The following is a 20,038-nucleotide window of genomic DNA, read 5'->3' on the forward strand; positions in this document are numbered from 1 at the left end:
ACGAGAGAAATAGCTTTTGAACTTTAGGAGAAAAGAAAAGATGTCAACAACACAAACTTTGGTTTCTGAGACTAATAATAGCCAACATATATTAGCACTGTTCTGAGTATTTTACATGTATTATCCAATCCTCTTATCAGTCTTATTATTGTCCCTATTTTGCAGATGAGAAAACTGAGGTACAAAGAGGTTAAATAAGTGCACAGGTGCACAGCTAGTTAGTGCACAGCTAGTAAGTGGCAGGGTTAAGATAGCAAAGGAAAATGGCAAAATATACCAGAAAAGGCATTAAAAACTTTAGAGTCTTTGGGTTCTCTTTGTGACTGAAGGCAATCTGAGCTAAATTCTTGTCACCATTTCTTACTCAAGAGTATGCTTTCAAGGGGATTATATGAAATGTGAAAATTTTGAAAATTGTAAAGCACTATAGAATTTAAAGAATCATTCAATTAAAAACAGTTGAAGCAAAAAAGAGTACACTTTCAGAGAAGGCTACTCCTCAGTGAGTACCACAGGACATGCCTGGGTGACAAAGGTTTTCATCAGTACATCTGGTTCCTGCCTGACTCTCCTCCCCCACACTGATGGCATTTATAAAGCTTCTCTCCTAAATCACCACAGTGGAACGTGAAGATGAGAACACAGTCAGAAGATTTCCCCAAGGTCACCACTTTTATAAACTTCCCCTTCAGTCCTCTTCCTGGAACTTTCAAGATCATTCCATAGAGTTGACCCCCTCTCTTATCCTTCAACACTCTTCTCTTGCTTTTATAACATCCCCTCCTAGTTTCCCTCCTACTTCTCTGGCTGCTCCTTCTCAACCTCCTTTGCCAGTTTCTTCTTTCTATGTGGCCTTTAAATATCAGGGCTCCTCAAGGTTCTGCCCTGGCATCTCTTACTCTCTACTCTCCCCCTGGCTATTTTATCCACTGCCATGGCTGTAAATATCTATATGTTGGTACCTCCCAAGATGATCTTCATCCTGGTCTCTTCTTTGAGCTCCAGACCTGTATATATCTGCATCGTAGATATGTCAGTGTTAATACATTCAAAACAGAACTCCTGATCTACCCCCAAAGCTGCTTTTCCTCCCATCTTCTCTATCTTAGTAACTGGGAACAACCAGCTAGTTGTTTGTGCCAGAAACACAGAACTTAGCCTTGACTCACAGTCAGCTCATCACTGAATTATTTCTCCAGAGTAGACCTCAGTTCTGTCTACTTCTCTCCATTGATCTAGTCTAGGTCAACTCCATCTTCTGCCCAGACAACCACAATTGCCTCTTAACTGCTTCCACATTTTAAAGTGTAGATGGCATCACCCTTCTCCTGAAAACCTTTCAATGGCTGGCCAACTGGCTTCAACTAAGATCTAAGTTTTTGGTGGCTGGTTTCAGCTCCCTTCACTTTCCCTTTGCCTACCACATTCTCATTACACTGGCCTCTTTTGGTGCCTTTTTTTTTTAAATTAATTTTTATTGGAGTATAGTTGCTTTACAATGTTGTGTTAGTTTCTACCATACAGTAAAATGAATCAGCTATATGTATAAATGTATCCCCTCTTTTTTGGATTTCCTTCCCATTTAGGTCACCACAGAGCACTGAGTAGAGTTCCCTGTGCTATACAGTAGGTTCTCATTAGTTATCTAATTTATACATAGTATCAATAGTGTATATATGTCAATACCAATCTCCCAATTCTTCCCATCGCCCCCACCGCCCACCCCCCTGGTATCTATACATTTGTTCTCTACATCTGTGTCTCTATTTCTGCTTTGCAAATAAGATCATCTATACCATTTTTCTAGATTCGACATGTATGTGTTAATATACGATATTTGTTTTTCTCTTTCTGACTTACTTCGCTCTGTATGACAGCCTCTAGGTCCATCACATCTCTACAAGTGACCCAATTTTGTTCCTTTTTATGGCTGAGTAATATTCCATTGTATATATGTACCACATTTTCTTTATCCATTCCTCTGCTGATGAACATTTAGGTTGCTTCCATGTCCTGGCTATTGTAAATAGTGCTGCAATGAACATTGGGGTGCATGTGTCTTTTGGAATTATGGTTTTCTCAGGGTATATGCCCAGTAGTTGGATTGCTGGGTCATATGGTAGTTCTATTCTTTTGGTGCCTTGATCATAGCAAACTCTTACCTGCTTCAAAGCCTTTGCACGTGCTGTTGACTCTGAGCAGACCCTCTTCCCTCTCTCTTCGTTCGGCTACCTCACCTTCTCGGGTCTCGGCTTAAATGACGTCTCCTGAGACTCCCCAGTCTCTCTTAGGTCTCTCCTGTTACACTCTCTTAATGCATTTTGTGCTTTTCTTCCTAGTAGTAATTATGTAATTATTTGTTAATATCTATCTTCTCCAACTGAATGTGAGCTCCAGGAGCGCAAGGGCCATGAACTGCATTCACCAGTGTATGTGACTGACAGAGGTCTGACCTTAGACTGAAGACATTTTCAAAGTGGAAACTTTCACATGGCTTCTTCACTGAGTGAGTTTTCCGTGTTCAACAAATTGGGATTTCTCTTTCCAGACCTGTGACCTGAGTCATAAGATAACGAGCAGGGACAGCTTAGCAACTTTACTGTCTGTTTGTCTTTTTTCATCCACTTGTGACAGGGGCTAAAACACAGGCTGCCAAGAGCACCGACTAGCTGGGAGGGGCAGGAACCTTGCTGTGACCAAAGTGAGAAGAGGCGGGGCTTGAGCAAATTAGTTCAAATGATGAGACAGGGCACTTACACAGAATGAAAATGCAAGGTTGCAAATTCTGCCCAAGGGAGCTGGAAAGGGGAACTGCGTGATGAATGCGGGTGGGGCAGGGGGTGGGAGAGGTTCAGAAAAGGCAGTATTGGCTGCGGTACAATTTGCTGCTTAGCTTCTGCTTTCAGCATCTGCTGTGACCAGATGGTGTGCAGTGATCTCTCTGGCCAGCTGAGCCAAGGAAAGAGTAAAACCTCCCCAGTATTTAGAGACTATAGGCTGTGTCTGAGGGGAGCAAATTGCCCTGTAGCAGTTAGCAATTTCTCTCACTCTCTTCCTATGTTTTACTGTATCTTTCTCTCTCTCAGAAATCTTTGTTTTGTTTTTTTTTTCTTACTTTTTACCTTTACATTTTATTACTTTTGAAATGGAAGTATTATTGCCTTGCAATATTACATTAGTTTCAGGTCGATATTTTTATACATAAATGATCACCATCCTAAGTCTAGTTACTAAGTGTCACCATACAAAGTTATTACAATGTTATTGCCTATATTCCCTATGCTCTACATTACATCTCCATGACTAAGTAAGTCATTTTAACTGGAAGTTGGTACCTCTTAATCTTCCTCATCTACTTCACTCATCTCCCCCCCCACCCCACCCCACGCCCCGCCCCCACCATGACAACCACCAGTTTGTTCTCTGTATCTATGAGTCTGTTTCTGTTTTGTTATATTTGTTCATTCAGAGATCTTATCTTTGATCTCTAAGTGGTCTATATTGATATCCTGGTCAAATATTTCCAAATCCCTAAGGTTCCCCCTCCTCCCCTCTGCTCTCAAATGTAGCTATCTGGAAAGGTTTTCTTATAAATGGCTGGCCTTTCATATCCTCCGTGATTCTCCAATTTAAGGAACAATCCCATTAAAAGGGAGGAAAATTTTCACAAACTCCCTTCTCATGCTGTCTGGAAATATTTTTAATGACAATTACATTATTTAAATAATATAAATTATTATAAAAGTATAAATTTCTAAATGTCCTTATGTTTATAGCTTTTAAAAAGCTATCAAATTACAGTTATAAATTAAACACCAACAAAACCAGTAAAGTTAATAAAATCAAAATAACATCATTACTTAATGTGACAGGGAATATTTGGATGAAATAAAATCACCTGCAACATGAATGTGGTAGTGACAGGTACAAGGTAAATTCTTTTGCACTGGGCATCCTGCACCACCATTTGCTGAGCTATCCTTGATTCTTCCCCAATTTTGCTTTTTCTTGGTTTCTTCATTTCACGGTGTGTCATGTGGCTGTCAGTTGGTACTGATGCATTGTTTTCACATTGCTTGCTTCTGTTAATGTTTTATTAGATCATGACAACTGGCACTTTGATATCAAAAAGAGCAAGCAAAAATAAGGTACGTTATGAGAGGATCATGCAGATGATCTAGAACTGTATTGTCCAACATGGCAGCCATTAGCCATATGTGGCTACTGAGCACTTGAAATGTGGCTAGTCCAAACTGAGCTGTGTGTAGACATAAATACATTCATATCATGTTTTGCAAAAAAAAAAAAGTAAAATATCTTATTAAAAATGTTTAAATTGATTCCATGTTAAAATCACATCATTTTGGATACATCAGGCTAAATAAAATATATTATCAAGATTAATTCCACTCGGGTTTTTTATTTTTGCTTTAAATATATATATATATATTAGAAAATTTAAAATTACTTATGTGGCTCAAACTCTGTTTCTATTAGACTGCACCTTTCTAGAATAATTGTGTGTGTGTGTGTGTGTGTGTGTGTGTGTGTGTGAAAGAGAGAATGTGTACAACAAACTGAAAATACCATATAAAAATTCTCATAGGGACTTCCCTGGTGGCGCAGTGGTTAAGAATCTGCCTGCCAATGCAGGGGACATGGGTTTGAGCCCTGGTCCGGGAAGATCCCACATGCTGCGGAGCAAGTAAGCCCGTGTGCCACAACTACTGCTGCCCCCGTGCCTAGAGCCTGTGCTCTGCAACAAAGAGAAGCCACCGCAATGAGAAGCCCACACACCGCAACAAAGAGTAGCTCCTGCTCGCCGCAACTAGAGAAAGCCCGCGCACAGCAACGAAGACTCAATGCAGCCAAAAAATAAACAAATAAATAAATTAATTAATTAAAAAAAATTCTCATAGAAAACACGTGGGTAATAAAGAGGTTCCCAGAGGTTTAAACCACTGCTCTATCATTTAATGGCTGCATTCTCAGAAGCCAAGGTTACAGAACCAGCATAGGACTTTCCTTGTGGCTCTCACTCTAGTAGCCTCGTGATATAATATCTCTGTTGTTTTCCCACATGGCTTCCTTATTAAAATATTTTGGGGAAGGATCCAGGCACTTCCATCCCTTCCAGAAAATAGGTACTGCCTTACCTGGTCATTTTACTGCCATTTGATCAAAGATTGTTCCCCATTGAGGAAATATGAGGTAGGTTAAAAACAACAACAAAAAGTGAGAATGTACTCTCTGGGTAAGCAGATGCAACTATTTCCTAAGCTACTCAAGAACTGCTGAAATTCAGGGACTGCATCTGTTTAAAAAAATTGGTCTAAAATAATACTTAGCCCAGAATTCTCTGGTGGTCCAGTGGTTAAGAATCTGTGCTTTCACTGCCGAGGGCCCAGGTTCAATCCCTGGTCGGGGAACTAAGATCCCACAAGCCACGCAGTGCCACCAAAAAATGAATAAATAAATAAAGTAATACTTAGCCAAACATTCAGTTGCATTACTTAGCAAATATTTGCTACATTTCTATTTGCTAAATATCTCATACAAGGCTCCACAGTAGGCACAGTTAAAATACAAAGATAAGTAAGTCAGGGATTTGCTTTCAAGAAGCTGGTCATCCAACCGAGGTAATAAAATATGTCAAAATTTCTTCCTTTTTAAATAGCAAACGTTGATTGAGTGAATATATGTTCTAGAACTGTCTAAGGGAGTTCTATACCTTATTTAATCCTCACAACCCTAAGAGATTGCCCGCATTTTACAAATGAGAAAACTGAGGCAAAAAGTTATGAAAATACTCAACATTATATGATTATTAACTAGCACTGGCAGGGTCCAAGTACAAATAGTCACCTCCAAAATATGAGCTTTTTAGTCACTATTCTATCTTGCTTCTCTTTTCAAAAAGAAAGAAGAAATTAATATTAGTATTTGCTTTTAGAGAAAAATAGGAATTATACAGAAAAATAGAAAAGAACATAAACTCTCAAAGTCCTACCACCTAACAAAACAGCTGTTAAATATGCAAATACTACTCTTTAACTTCAACTATAATTATAAGAAAGATATATCAATAGATACAGGGCTACAAGAGTTCAGAGGTAGGAAAGAGGATTTCCTGCTGGATCTTGAAGGACAAGGTAAGATGTGGATGTTGGGGCATTCCAGGCAAAAAGAACTGCAAGCACAGGAGCATGGACTCAAGGAGGCCCAGGACTTATTGGAGAAACAGCAAGAAGTTGTTTGGCTGGAAAACCACCTTGAGCAATGAAGCTAGAAAACTAGAAAACTAAAGGCCAAGTCATAAAAAGCCTAGAATTCCTCTACCTTTCATCTTATCAGTACTGGTAATACTGCACTAATTACCATTTATTCCTGTGTCAATCTCCTCTGTTAGTCTGGGAATTCCAGTCTATATCACCATTCATTGAGTATTTATTGTGTGCTAGGCACTGTGCTGAGCACTGGCGATGACAAATAAACAAGCTTTGTTTTGCCCACAAAGGAATTCACAGTCTAGTGGGGAAGAAAACGTAAGATAGTTCTGATGGAAATATGAACAGTGTGGGTTTCTGTCACTTGCATCCAAACAAGCCTGGCTAAAGTAGACTATTACCAACATATCTGGCCATGGTTTCCCCTTCTCTGTGCCCTACTTGTACCCTATAGAAGCCAGATCACAGGGAGGAATAAAGAGGTTCTTGAAAAATAAAATCAGTGATCAAATCAGGAGTCTAGTGGGATGGGCCAGATAGAACTAAATGGCAAGTAAGATAATGACTGAAAAATGCCTGTGGGATTTGGAAACTGACACTGGAGAGCTTGGTGAGAGTATTTTCTGTGGGAGGGCAGGCACCCTGCAGAATGTGGACTGACTGGTGTTGAGGAACAAAAGAAATGGTAATGTTGTGGAGCTAGTGGATGAAGATTGTTATTGGACCAGGACCCTTTTTCAGATGGTCTTTTGGGTGCCTGAGGTAACTTAAAGGAAGATAAAAATGTATTCGTTTCAAAGGCCAATAAGCACATGAATAGATTCTCAACATCAGCCAACAGGGAAATGCAAATCAGAATCAAGAGATACCACTTCACACCCACTAGGATGGCTATAATCAGAAAAATACATAATAGCAAATGCTATCAAGGATGTGGAAATATCAGAACCCTCAGATATTGGCCTGTGGGAATGTAAAATGGTGCAGCCAATTTGGAAAACAATCTGTCAGTTACCCCAAAGTTTAAACATATAGTTACCATATGACCCAGCCACTCCTAGGCATATACCCAAAAGAACACATTCATCCACACAAAAACCAGTACAGGAATGTTCGTAGCAACAGTATTCATAATAGCCAAAAAGTGGAAACAACTCAAATGTCCATCAACAGATGAATGGATAAACAAAACATGGTACAGTCATACAATGGAATAGTGTTCGTCCATAAAAAAGAATGAAGTACTGATACATGCTACAACATGGATGAATCTGAAAAACATGATAAGTGAAAGAAGCCAGACACAAAACACTACATATTGTGTGGTTCCACTTACATGAAATATCCAGATTAGGCAAATTCATATAAAAAGAAGGTACACTAGTTGTTGCTAGGGGTTGGGAGGAGGGAGGCATGAGGACTGCTAATGGGTACCGGTTTCTTTTTGGGGTGATGGAAAAAAATGTTCTAGAATCAGATAATGGCTATTGTTGCACAACTCTGTTAACACACACACACACAAACACAGGAGCGTACTTTTTAAAAGGGTGAATTTTATGCTATATGAGTTAGAGCTCAACTTAAAAATCAAATTAAAAATTTTTAAAAATTTTGGGTAATTCCCTTGCCGTCCAGTGGTTAAGACTCGGCCATTTCACTGCCGTGGGCCTGGGTTCCATCCCTGGTTGGGGAACTAAGATTCCGCAAGTAGCACAGCACGGCAGAAAAAAAAAAATTAAAAAAATTTTTGCGCTCACAGAGGCCCCTTAACACCTAGGGAGATGGAACGGGCAAGACATTAGTAACAATTCGAACCACGCACAAGCTCAGCCGCTCTTCCAGTCCGAAGACCGCAATTCCACCACGCCTCCGGGAGCGGAAGTCCCGGCCTAGAGGCTGCTGATTGGCTGAGGCGGAGGAGCGGGCGGTGCGAAAAGGGGCCTCTCGAGACCCTCTCAGCGGGGAGGAGCAGAACGAAGCCTTAGCTCGCGAGATTTTGTTGGTTCCGCATTTTGGGTCTGTAAGGTGGGGGAGGGGGGCGAGGCCGGTGCAGTTGCTCTCACCTGCTTGCCACGGCTCGATCCCGGCTCGGAGCAGCGGCGGCGCGGGCTTCCGCTGTCCGCTGGCTGAGGACCTTCCGCTCCCCCTTGGTCCCGCGTGGGCTCCGAATCCTGTCCGCGGCAGGGGCCAGCGGCCCCTCCCCTCCCCTCCGAGGATAGAAGATGAGCTTCCTCTTGTGAGTGTGGCCCGGTCGAGGGCTCCAGGGCTGAGGGCCGAGGCCCGGGAGGGGCGGACGGACGCCTGAGGCGAGGGCGGGTCCCCGGGGCCGGGGTTGGGTGCCCGGCGCTTGCTTTGCCCGCTCTCGGGGTCACGGGGTAGGCTTGGATGTGGGCAGAAGCAGAGGGAGATGAAGGTCGAGGCAAAGGAAGCGGAGTGAGAAGGTTGGGGAGTAGAAAGGCCCCGAGGCCGGTAGTGCCTCCAGACTTTTCCGCCCGAGGGCACCTGAGGGCAGAGGGACGATCTGGGGGTCTCAATTTGTCTCGAGTCTCGAGCCTTTTAGTAACGATCCATGCTGACTTAGCTTTTTACTCCACCGTACGTCCAGCTTTATTATCGTCAGTATTAAATTACCCCCGCGGAAAAATGCCGCCCCAGGAATATATGGGAGTGCCGCTGAAGTTAAGCTGCGGGCCTTGCATCCAATTCTGATTCAGCCCACTTTGTGAATTTGTATAATTAACTAACTTCTTTTTAACTCAGTAGAATCCTATTTTAGAGGTAACGTCTGGGCCCAAATGAGCCTTCAATGGGAAAGTTTGTAAATTCTCTGATGATTCTTAATCACATTAAGGTTTGAGAAGCATTGCTCTAGCACCTTATTTTTCTCAGGTGGCTCTCTTTACATAGCATGTTGCTTAAAAATATGTATTGTATGAGCGAATAAATAATCCATTTTCAGTTATGGGCATCACCCACATACTTGACATCTAAAATAGTGTTTCATAACCAGAGTTTACCCCGTTTCTTATTGTGAGAAGTTTGGATTCTTTCTACCATTTTGCTATTATAAAATAAGACTGCTGAGACTATCTTTGTCTAAATCGCTTTTCCCCTCCTTTGGATTATTGTTTTAAGCGTATAATCTTCCGAGTATGATTACCATATCAAAAAATCTTTATGATTTATATTTTAATTGTAAATTTCCATATTACTAGAAACCACCCCCACCCCAGTCTTTTTTTTCTGTTAGTGATCTGTTTGTGGATGCACAGTTCTTGTTTGCTTTTTGGACCTAAATGTGAGGCTGTTTATTTCTTTTAAACTTTGTTTTGTTGATGGACATTTGAGTTTCCACTTTTGGTTATTATGAATAATACTGCTATGAACTTGGATGTACGTATGTGTTCCTTTCTCCTGGGAATTGCCTGGTTGTATGGTAACTATGTTTAACCTTTTGAGGAACTGCCAGGCTTTTTCAAAGCACTGCACCATTTTGTCTTCCCACCAGCACTATATGAGTTTCAATTTCCCCACACCCTCCCTAGCACTTGTTAATTGCATTTTTGATTATAGCCATCCTAAGTGGATGTGAAATGGTACCTCACTGTGATATTAATTGGCATTTCCTTAATGACTATTGATGTTGAGCATCTTTTCGTGTGCTTATTGGCCATTTGTGTATCTTCTTTGGAGTAATGTCTATTCAGATCCTTTGACCGTTTTTTAAATGGAGTTGTCTTTTTGGTTTTAAGTTGTAAAAATTCTTTATCCTGGATACAAGTCCCTTATCCCTATGATTTGCAATATTTTCTCCTACTTTGTGGATTCTTTTCACTGTCTTGATGGTACCATTTGAAGCACAAAAGTCTTAATTTAGATGAAAATCGTACTGAACCTTGAGACATCATTTCTTGCTAAGTACGGAAAACATTTAGCTACCTGTCATTCACAGCTTGTTTCTATTGAAAGGGCCATTCCCTCTAATTTAGTACTTCCTTATTAAATTTAGTTCTTTATCATGTTAAACACAAACTTTCCATATTTGATTTTTATTGTTTTCATAACTCCTTTTTACTTCATAATCAGTCTTATTTAAAATTCAGATTACTCAAGTGAAGTGAAAGTCCTCAGTTTCATTCCCTTCCCCTTCCTAGAAGTAATCACCACTATCAGTTTGATGGGTGACACTTTCTATGCATTTATAAAATGGGCTTCTGCTGTGCATTTCATTCTGTAATATGTTTAACCATGTATTGAGATCTATCGGTGTGAATACAAGTACCTCTATCTTGTTATTCTTAACTACTGTATGGTATTCCATGATGTAGATGTGTCATAGTTATTCATTCCTCTACCAGTAAGCTTTAGGATCATTTCCAGGTCTTTCGCTGTTAAAAACAATCTTGGGAAACACATCCTTATCCATATCGAGGAGAGACACCTAGAAGTAGAAGGGATGAATTGAGAAGCATTTCAGTGTTAATAGATATTGCCGTGTTGCCCTCTTAAAATGTTAATGCACTTTGACCATTAGTGAATTAAAGTACTAACTTCGCTCTACCCTAGCCCACATTTAATGTAATTGTTCTGATTTCTGACACTCAGGTTAAGGAAAAATAAATCTAATTTTAATTGAACAGCTTTTCATATGTTCATTTGTCATTCTGTTTTTCTTTCTGAATTGTGTATTCATCTCCTTAGCCCATTTTTCTAAAGCATTCTTTGCCTTTTTCTTAACAGATTATAAAAGCCCTTTATAATTTAGTTAATACTTACATTGCAAGTATTTTTTTTTTGCTACTTGTCTCCTTGTTCTGAATTATTGAAGTTTTAATTGTTACGGTTAGAAAGCTGTCCATTTTTTCTGGGCTTTGTGTCATGTTAGGAAGACCTTCCTTATGCATGGTGTGAGATAGGAATAAAAACTTATTCCCCCTCCCCCCCCCAGAACCAGTTGTCTCATTTATTTTCCCCGCTATAAACTCTAAAATGTTAGTGCTACTTCTCTGGTTTGCTTTGATGGCATCACAAATATTTTGATACAGAAAACTGGATTTTTGAGCTATACGAACCTTAGAGCTAACACCCTCACAGCACTATTAGGTGAAAATTGAGGCCAAAGGAGGTTAGGTTTCTCAGGCAGTCACAGAGTTAGTGGCAGATCAAGAACTAGAATCCAGGTTTTTTCTTCTTTTGGTTAAGGTGCCCTTTCTGTTACACCAGACTGCTTCATGAGGCATAGTAAAATTGCCTTCTATGTGAAATTGTGCTGCTAATCCTGTTTCTATGTAGGGGAAAAAATTTAACTCTTTCTTTTATTGTGTTTATTCTCTCCTCCCCTACCCCCCATCTTGGCACTTTTCAGGGAATATTTTTTAATTTCAAAACAATTTATATGCCTAAAATTGTCAATCTGCTTCTGGTCCTAAAAATTGATGTACTTTTACTTTTAACCTAACAGTAGTAGCCGCTCTTCTAAAACATTCAAACCAAAGAAGAATATCCCTGAAGGATCTCATCAGTATGAACTCTTAAAACATGCAGAAGCAACTCTAGGAAGTGGGAATCTGAGACAAGCTGTTATGTTGCCAGAGGGAGAGGACCTCAATGAATGGATTGCGGTTAACAGTAAGTTTTTAATAACTTTCAACTTTACTGGTTTATAAGAAGATTTTGCTAAAATCTTTTTGTCAATGAATTTTCTTATGGGTGTAGCTGTCCTAGTAAAACAGATTACCTGTAAAGAAACATGTAAGTACAAATACATCCAAAGTGTGTTCTCTTCAGAGTGTACCTGATTGTAGCTTGTGTGGTTAAATAGAGAGACCTGAGGAGAAATGAAGAGTACTTTGGGGTGATCTCTGAGGAAAATGGTCTGAATTGCTGAGTAAGGTCAAATGAAAGATTGATAAATACAAAGATTCTACCTGTGGTGGACATGACTTTGTAGGGATCCATCTTCATAGTTGTGCCCCGACTCCCAGCAGCTTTCATCTGCCTGTGTATACAGAAAAGTCAAGTACAGTTGCTATGGTCAGTCACTTGATTATTGTGAGTTAGCAGTAGTCAGAAGAAAATTGAGAGATTGGGAGAAAACAGAGGGACCCATGAGCTGAAAGTCACTCTGAATTCAAGAAGTAAGGGCATGACATGGAAGGATATGCTGAGGCTAGAGATTTGAATATTAGTGTCTATCATTTCTGAGATGAGATCAGTTCTGGATGATAGGGTTTAAGTCCATTAGGAATTTTAGTTGTTCCAGGAATCTTTAAAACTTTTTAATGGAAAATTTCAAACATACAGAAGTAGAGAAACAAGTAGAATGAATTCCCAGGTATCCATTATCTAGCTTCAACAGTTATCAATTCATGGCCAGTTGTGCTGCTTCTGTACACTACCCTGATTATTTTGAAGCAAATCCCAGACATATTATTTTATCTATAAATATTTCAGTATCTAAAAGATAAGAACTTCCCCATTTAAAGGTAATGACAGTGCCATCATTCCTTTATGTTATCAAATATCCAGTTAATGTTCACATTTCCTCTGATTGTCCTATAAATGTTTCTTTTTTAAGAAATATAAGGGGAGTTCCCTGGTGGTCCAGTGGTTAAGACTCCCGCGCTCCCACTGCAGGGGGCCCGGGTTCAATCCCTGGTCGGGGAACTAGATCCTGCATGCCGCAACTAAGAGCTGGAGAGACCAAATAAATATTCTTATGAAAGTAAAGAATAAAAATATATAGTTGGTTTAAATCAGGATCCAACAAGCTCTGTACATATGTTTCTTGAATCTCTTAATTCACAGGTTGCCCCTCACTGCAGTTATTTTTCCTTGCTATTTTTGTTGTTGTTGAAGAAACCAGTTTGTTTTCTACAGAATGAATTTTGCTGATAACATCCCCAAGGCGTCCATTATCTCACTCTTTTATTTCCTGTAAATGTTAAATGTAGAGCAGCACTGTCCAAGAGAACTTTCTGTGAATAGGCAAATGTTGTATATCTTCACTGTGGCCATTTAGCACTTGAAATGTGTCTACGGTGACTGGAAACGAATTTTAAATTTAACTTCATTTTAACGTAAATTGCCCTGTGTGTCTAGTGGCTACCATGTTAGAACAGATTTGGAGCTTTGATCAGATTCAGGTTTGATTTTGTTTAAGACTACTTCGTAGGTGGTGGTATATACTTCCAACAGTGTAGATATTTCCATAGTGTCTAGTTGTCTTTTTATGTGGTATTCAACTGTTGATAATCATTGCCTTGGTCAGTGTGGTCCAATAGAAATATATTGTGAGTCTACAAATGGAATTTAAAATTTTCTAGTAGCCACATTAAGAAAAATTTTATTTTTCTCAACTCATTAAAAAGCCATTATTCATATTACTAAGAGAAAAAAAAATCAGGTGTAGAACTATGTAATGTGTTATCTTTTGTGTTAGATGGGATAAAGAAACTTAGGGGGCAAGACACAGAAAAAATTAGTATAGTAGTTACCTGTGTGTAGGGGGGAAGTTGGAGTGGTTGGAACTTAGATTTTTTACTGTATATATATATATTTTTTTTCTTCTGATCTCTGATTAGATCAGAGATCATTTTTTTTAAATTATTTATTTATTTATTTATTTATTTATTTATTTATTTATTTATGGCTGTGTTGGGTCTTCGTTTCTGTGCAAGGGCTTTCTCTAGTTGCGGCAAGTGGGGGCCACTCTTCATCACGGTGCGCGGGCCTCTCACTATCGCGGACTCTCTTGTTGCAGAGCACAGGCTCCAGACGCCCAGGCTCAGTAATTGTGGCTCACAGGCCTAGTTGCTCCGCGGCATGTGAGATCTTCCCAGACCAGGGCTCAAACCTGTGTCCCCTGCATTGGCAGGCAGACTCTCAACCACTGCGCCACCAGGGAAGCCCCTTTACTGTATATTTTTATCTATCTTTTGGCATGTGAACCATGTGACATATTATCTATTCAGAAAATACCCCTTTTTGTAACCTTATTCAAATTATTATCTTTTATTCTTTTTTTTGATTTTTCTTAAATTGAAGTACAGTTGATTTACAGTGTTGTGTTAATTACTGCTATACAGCAAAGTGATTCATTTATACATATACATACATCTTTTTTTTATGTTCGTTTTCATTATGGTTTACCATAGGATATTGAATATAGTTCTCTGTGCTATACAGTAGGACCTTGTTGTTTATCCATTCTATATATAAAAGCTTACATCTGCTAACCCCAGCCTCCCACTCCATCCCTCCCCCAACCCCTTCCCCCTTGGCAACCACCAGTCTGTCCTCTATGTCCATGATTCTGTTTCTGATTCATAAATAGGTTCATTTGTGTCATATTTTATTTTTAAATTTTTATTTTTTAAATTTATTGATTTTATTTATTTATTTTTGGCTTCATTGGGTCTTCGGTTGCTGTGCGTGGGCTTTCTCTAGTTTCAGTGAGCGGGGGCTGCTCTTCGTGTGGTGTGAGGGCTTCTCATCCTGGTGGCTTCTCTTGTTGCAGAGCACGGGCTCTAGGCGTGGGGGCTTCATTAGTTGTGGCACGTGGGCTCAGTAGTTGTGGCTCACGGGCTCTAGAGCGCAGGCTCAGTAGCTGTGGCACACGGGCTTAGTTGCTCTGCAGCATGTGGGATCTTCCTGGACCAGGGATCGAACCCATGTCTGCTGCACTGGGCAGGCGGATTCCTAACCACTGCGCCAGCAGGGAAGCCCCTGTGTCATATTTTAGATTTCACATGTAAGTGATGTCATATGGTATTCGTCTTTCTCTTTCTGACTTACTTCACTTAGTATGATAATCTCTAGGTCCATCCACATTGCTGCAAATGGTATTTTTTCGTTCTTTTTTTTTTGGCTGCGCTGTGAGGCATGTGGGATCTCAGTTCCCTGACCAGGGATTGAACCCATGCCCCCCTGCATTGAGAGTGCAGAGTCTCAACCACTGGACCACCAGGGAAGTCCCATATTCTGTTCTTTTTTTATGGCTGAGCAATATTCCATTGTATATATGTACCACATCCTTATCCATTCATCTGTTGATGGACATTTAAGTTGTTTCGATGTCTTGGCTATTGTGAATAGTGCTGCTATGAACATAGGGGTGCATGTATGTTTTTGAGTTATAGTTTTGTCCGGATATATGCCCAGGAGTGGGGTTGCTGGATCATGTGGTAACTCTATTTTTAGTTTTCTGAGGAACCTCCATACTGTTTTCCACAGTGGCTGCACCAATTTATTGATACATTCCCACCAACGGTGTAGGAGGGTTCCCTTTTCTCCACTTCCTCTCCAGCATTTATTATTTGTAGGCTTTTTAATGATGGCCATTCTGACTGGTGTGAGGTGGTACCTCATTGTAGTTTTGATATGCATTTTAATTAGCGATGTTGAACATCTTTTCATGTGCCTGTTGGCCATCTGTATATCATCTTTTATTCTGAAGGCATCTGTTGGCCTTCTTCAGCTTTTGATTTTTCTTTGAGACTTATTGCTCTAATCAGCTGTTCTCAAACCTTTTGGTTCCAGGATCCCTTTATTCTCTTAAAAATTATTGAGAACCTTAAAGGGCTTTTAATTATGTGGCTTATATTTAGTGATACTGTGTTAGAAATTAAAATTGAGCAAGTTTAAATACTTATTTTAAAATACATGTTAACATAAATATATTTTTATGAAAAATGACTATTTTCCAAAATAAATTTTAGTGAGAAGTGTGGCATTGTTTTACAGGTTTGCAAATCTTATTTAATGTCTGACTTAATAGGAGGTTGGCTGGATTCTCATATCTGCTTCTGCATTCAGTCTGTTGTGATGTCATACATCATGGAGCCTCTGGACAACTCCACTGTGCCTCCTGAGAGAGAGTGAAAATTCAGAGCAATTAAATGTTTCTGACCTCACAGATTCCCCTCTGAAACAGGGGATCTCTGAACCATATTTTGAGAACAGATCATAAACCAGCACACCATCTGGGCACACTCTTTGTTTTGAATGAATATTGAATGCCTAAGTATTACTTTCTTAGAAACATGACTAATTTAAGAGGAAGGTTTATAAGTGAGGGAGTTTGTATAAAATTCCTTTTGACATGGTGGAATATTGATTTGTTTTCTAAGAAATTTGGAAAAGCCCTAGTTGATTTTTTAGGTAGTCTTTTAGACGGGGAACTAAGACATTTTTAAAAAAGCTTGCCAAGGCTTATGTGGTTCTCTTTGCACAGAGTAATATGTTTCACTCAGTTAAGTTCATTTCTTACTCCCTTCCTCTTCTGTTTTCTTCCAGATCTAGCTGAAGCTCCTTTAGGAAGTACTCCTTGACTATCTCAGCTCCTCGAGATGTTGCCTTTTCTCTGAACTCTTCTAGCACTTATTGTTGGCCTTTGTATGCTATCTTCTTATATGTTGTATTACTCCTCTCTTTTAATTTTGTCCCTTTTGTTAGCTGGAGACTCTAGGGGAAGGGACATTATCTCCTGTCTTTTTTATGTCCTCAATATGCACTAGGTCTCAATTTTTTATGATGAACTAGATTTTTTAAATGCCTGACACAGCTGATACACCTCCCTCCAAGTATATTCCGCAACGCTTTTCTTCTCTTTCCCAACACAAATGATATTGTCTGGTCCAGATTGGTAAGAAGCTATGGATTTTTTCATTTGCTTGTATATGATCAAATTGTATATTCTAATGTAATAATCACCATTACGTTAGAATTATCCCTAATATTTTATTTTCCTGCTTACAGGCTGTTTAAAAGCTTAGTATATTAAAAGTGAATATATATTAAAAGTTAACTTTACTTAGGTGTAACAACTTAGAAAGAGAATTTATAGTGCCCCTGGATTGTTGAATCTCCTGAGGATTCTTGGCTGAATCCTCTGACTGAGAGGTCTGATGTTTTGTTGTGTTTACACAGACATTTTAACACAGTTCTGCTATTATCTTTCCAGCTGTGGATTTCTTCAACCAGATCAACATGTTATATGGAACTATCACAGAATTCTGCACTGAAGCAAGCTGTCCAGTCATGTCTGCAGGTCCAAGGTACATATACTGGCTATTATATAGGTATTTGAATTATTACCAAATAAAGCTAATCACCAACTGATATAAATTAAATAATAAAGACTTGTTTTTCTTACCCATTTGCTTGTGAAAACAAAAAGTTTACCTATAAGCTTTTAGTTATTAAATACTTTGGTATGTGGTACCCAGTATTTTGATTTTTTTATAATTGCATTATATTAAGTATGAATATTCAGTAGTAGGATTGAAAGTAAAGAAATTTGAGTTAGGTTTATCTTGCTTTTACAAAAGTTATTTTTTTCAATTTTATTAACATTTATGGTTCTGTTTCTGGTTTTTAAATTAATTTCTTGGAAGAGTTTTTAGTTGACCCTTTAATATTTGATTTTTTTGTTGTGCTTATTTACTGTTAGTTACCTCCAAATTGTGCTGCTTTAGTTATCTGGCTTGAAGATGCTAGATTAAAATTTTTTTGACTATCATAAATTTCTAGAAATGTTGAGAAAGAGATGGAACTCTTTATCACCCATAAAGTTAAGATGTGATGGAATTAACATTTTAGTGTGTCCTTCTGGCCTTTTTTCCTATAACAAATGATTGATTTTATGTGATGATAGATGGTAGCAAGATATTTACCTCTTGGGAAAAAACAGTCCTTTCTGAATTTGCTATAGATGTAAAGGAAAAAAAGGGCCCCAATGAGTTTGGGTCCTATTTTTATTATGTTATTTTAGGAGAGATGTTTTTTATTTTGTGAAGTGTTAAGTTTTATTCCTCAAACTTTCTATCTTTGGCTTAAATGCTTCACACAGTGAAGTTTTGATTAAGTCTTATTAATCATTTCTAGCTCAGCAAAGATGAGGTAGAAAAAGACACATGCCTAAGATTGTTTCTTTAAAACCATCTCCAAGAAACAGGGTTTTATAATCTTGGCTCCGTTGATGATTACTTAATGTCCAACAAGCTCAGAATGTGGTGGCTCTATCAGCACCTTACGCAGTCCTCAGCACCCTCTGTCTAACAGACAGGAATGCAGTTCCTTTGTCTTTCTCAGGGCTGTGTTGTAAAACAGATTCTGGCACAGCCAGCTGCCACACTGGCTTCCTTTTCTTTTCCATTTACCATCACATTTCAGAATACAGTGTAACTTATGGTCAGCCCTCCGTATCCATGGTTCCTCTGCATCTACGGATTCAACCAACCGTGGATCTTGTAGTATTTACTATTGAAAAATATCTGTATGTAAGTGGACCTTGTGTGGTTCAAACCCACATTGTTCAAGGGTCAACTGTACTTCTACAGGGAACTCTCAAGTAATCTTCAGTAGAACTTTAGGTAATTTACTAAATATATATACTATACTATACTGTAGTACTATATATATAACTTCTGTTGACAAACTGTGAGCCTACTTTGATTACAAGTTGCAACATGTTTTTGAAAACTTTATCACTAAAACTTTTTTCTCTCCAGATATGAATATCATTGGGCAGATGGTACTAATATTAAAAAGCCAATCAAATGTTCTGCACCAAAATATATTGACTATTTGATGACTTGGGTTCAGGATCAACTTGATGATGAAACTCTTTTTCCTTCTAAAATTGGTGAGTTAATGTTGTAGAACTAATTTTCTTTTTAAATGGTAAATGTGTTATTGTATTTTTAGTGCTCTATTACTATAAAAAAATGTAATAAAGACTGCCAAATTCCTCTCCAAAAAGGTTGTATATGTATACTCCTTCCAGCCATGTTTGTGTCTGCCTGTGTTTCTTCATCAGTACTAGTTGTTACTCAGTTTTTCATCTTTTCTAATATGGGTAAATAAATTTCTAGTATAATGTACATTTTAAAAAATATCAATAACATTGAGCATTTTTTGGTTTATTGATCCTTGTGTGTTTTCTGTTTATATCCTTTTTCTATTTCTTTATGTTAAGGTTATTAGCTCTTTGTCATGCATGTTGTGTGTATTTTTTCCCTGGGTTGCCTTATTGTCTTGTTTATGAGGTTTTTTTGCTATGTATAATGTTCTTATTTTGACCTATTAATCTTTCCCTTTATGATGTCTAGATTTTAATACAATGATTAGAAGGGATTTTCCTACTTACAGATTATAAAATATTTGTCCATGCTTTTATTTAGCACTTTTGTGGTTTTGTTTTTACATTTTATTTTAATCTTTGTTCTGTCGGAATTTTTTCTCAATGCTCCCTTTACTTTTTTGCAACTATAAATGCTAGTTTGTCCAGTACCATTTATCGAATACATGTGTCTTTTATCCCCTCATTATCATATGTGTACACCAAATTGACATATATCTTGGAGTCTTTTAATCTCTTTATCTATAGTTATAGAAATTCCACACTGTTTTAATTACCATGGCTATGTATCTTTGAACATCTTGTAGGGCTAGTCTCTCTTCCTTGCTCTTCTTTTTCAGAATACTTACAGCTATTCTGGAAAATTTGTTCTTCCAAAGAATTTAGAAACATTTTGCAAGGTAAAAAAACCTGTGAGATTTTTATTATGATTTCATTCAATTTGTAGATTAATGTAGGGATTCTCGTTCTCTTGACAATACTGAGTCTTTCTATCCAAGAACAATTCATATTCATTTATTCATGTCTTTTAATTATTTCTTATTTCCTCTTGTAAAATTCTGTATTTTACTTTATGCTAGTCCTTCAGGTTTCTTAAGTTTATTCCTAGGCACTTAATGTTTTTATTGATAATCTGGTTTCTAACTGGTTATTGTTTAGTATATAGGAA

The 20,038-nt window shown here is 38.3% G+C and overlaps 1 protein-coding gene across 2 annotated transcripts in view; it reads left to right on the top strand.

Moving 5' to 3' along the window:
- Positions 1–20,038, top strand: part of MOB1A (MOB kinase activator 1A) — a 36,723-nt gene that overhangs the window by 7,797 nt on the left and 8,888 nt on the right. The window contains exons 1-4 of one of the 2 annotated variants that reach the window (XM_082427191.1): positions 8,190–8,463; positions 11,689–11,855; positions 17,191–17,284; positions 18,740–18,873. In XM_082427191.1, the coding sequence (XP_082283317.1) occupies positions 8,450–8,463; positions 11,689–11,855; positions 17,191–17,284; positions 18,740–18,873 (409 nt within the window). In that variant the 5' untranslated portion in view covers positions 8,190–8,449. Of the gene's footprint in view, positions 1–8,189; positions 8,464–11,688; positions 11,856–17,190; positions 17,285–18,739; positions 18,874–20,038 lie in introns of those variants that run through there. The other variant, XM_082427192.1, reaches the window with a different exon arrangement.

This window comes from Balaenoptera physalus, assembly GCF_965194825.1.
Source record: "Balaenoptera physalus genome assembly, chromosome: 15".
Classification (NCBI taxonomy): Eukaryota; Metazoa; Chordata; class Mammalia; order Artiodactyla; family Balaenopteridae; genus Balaenoptera; species Balaenoptera physalus.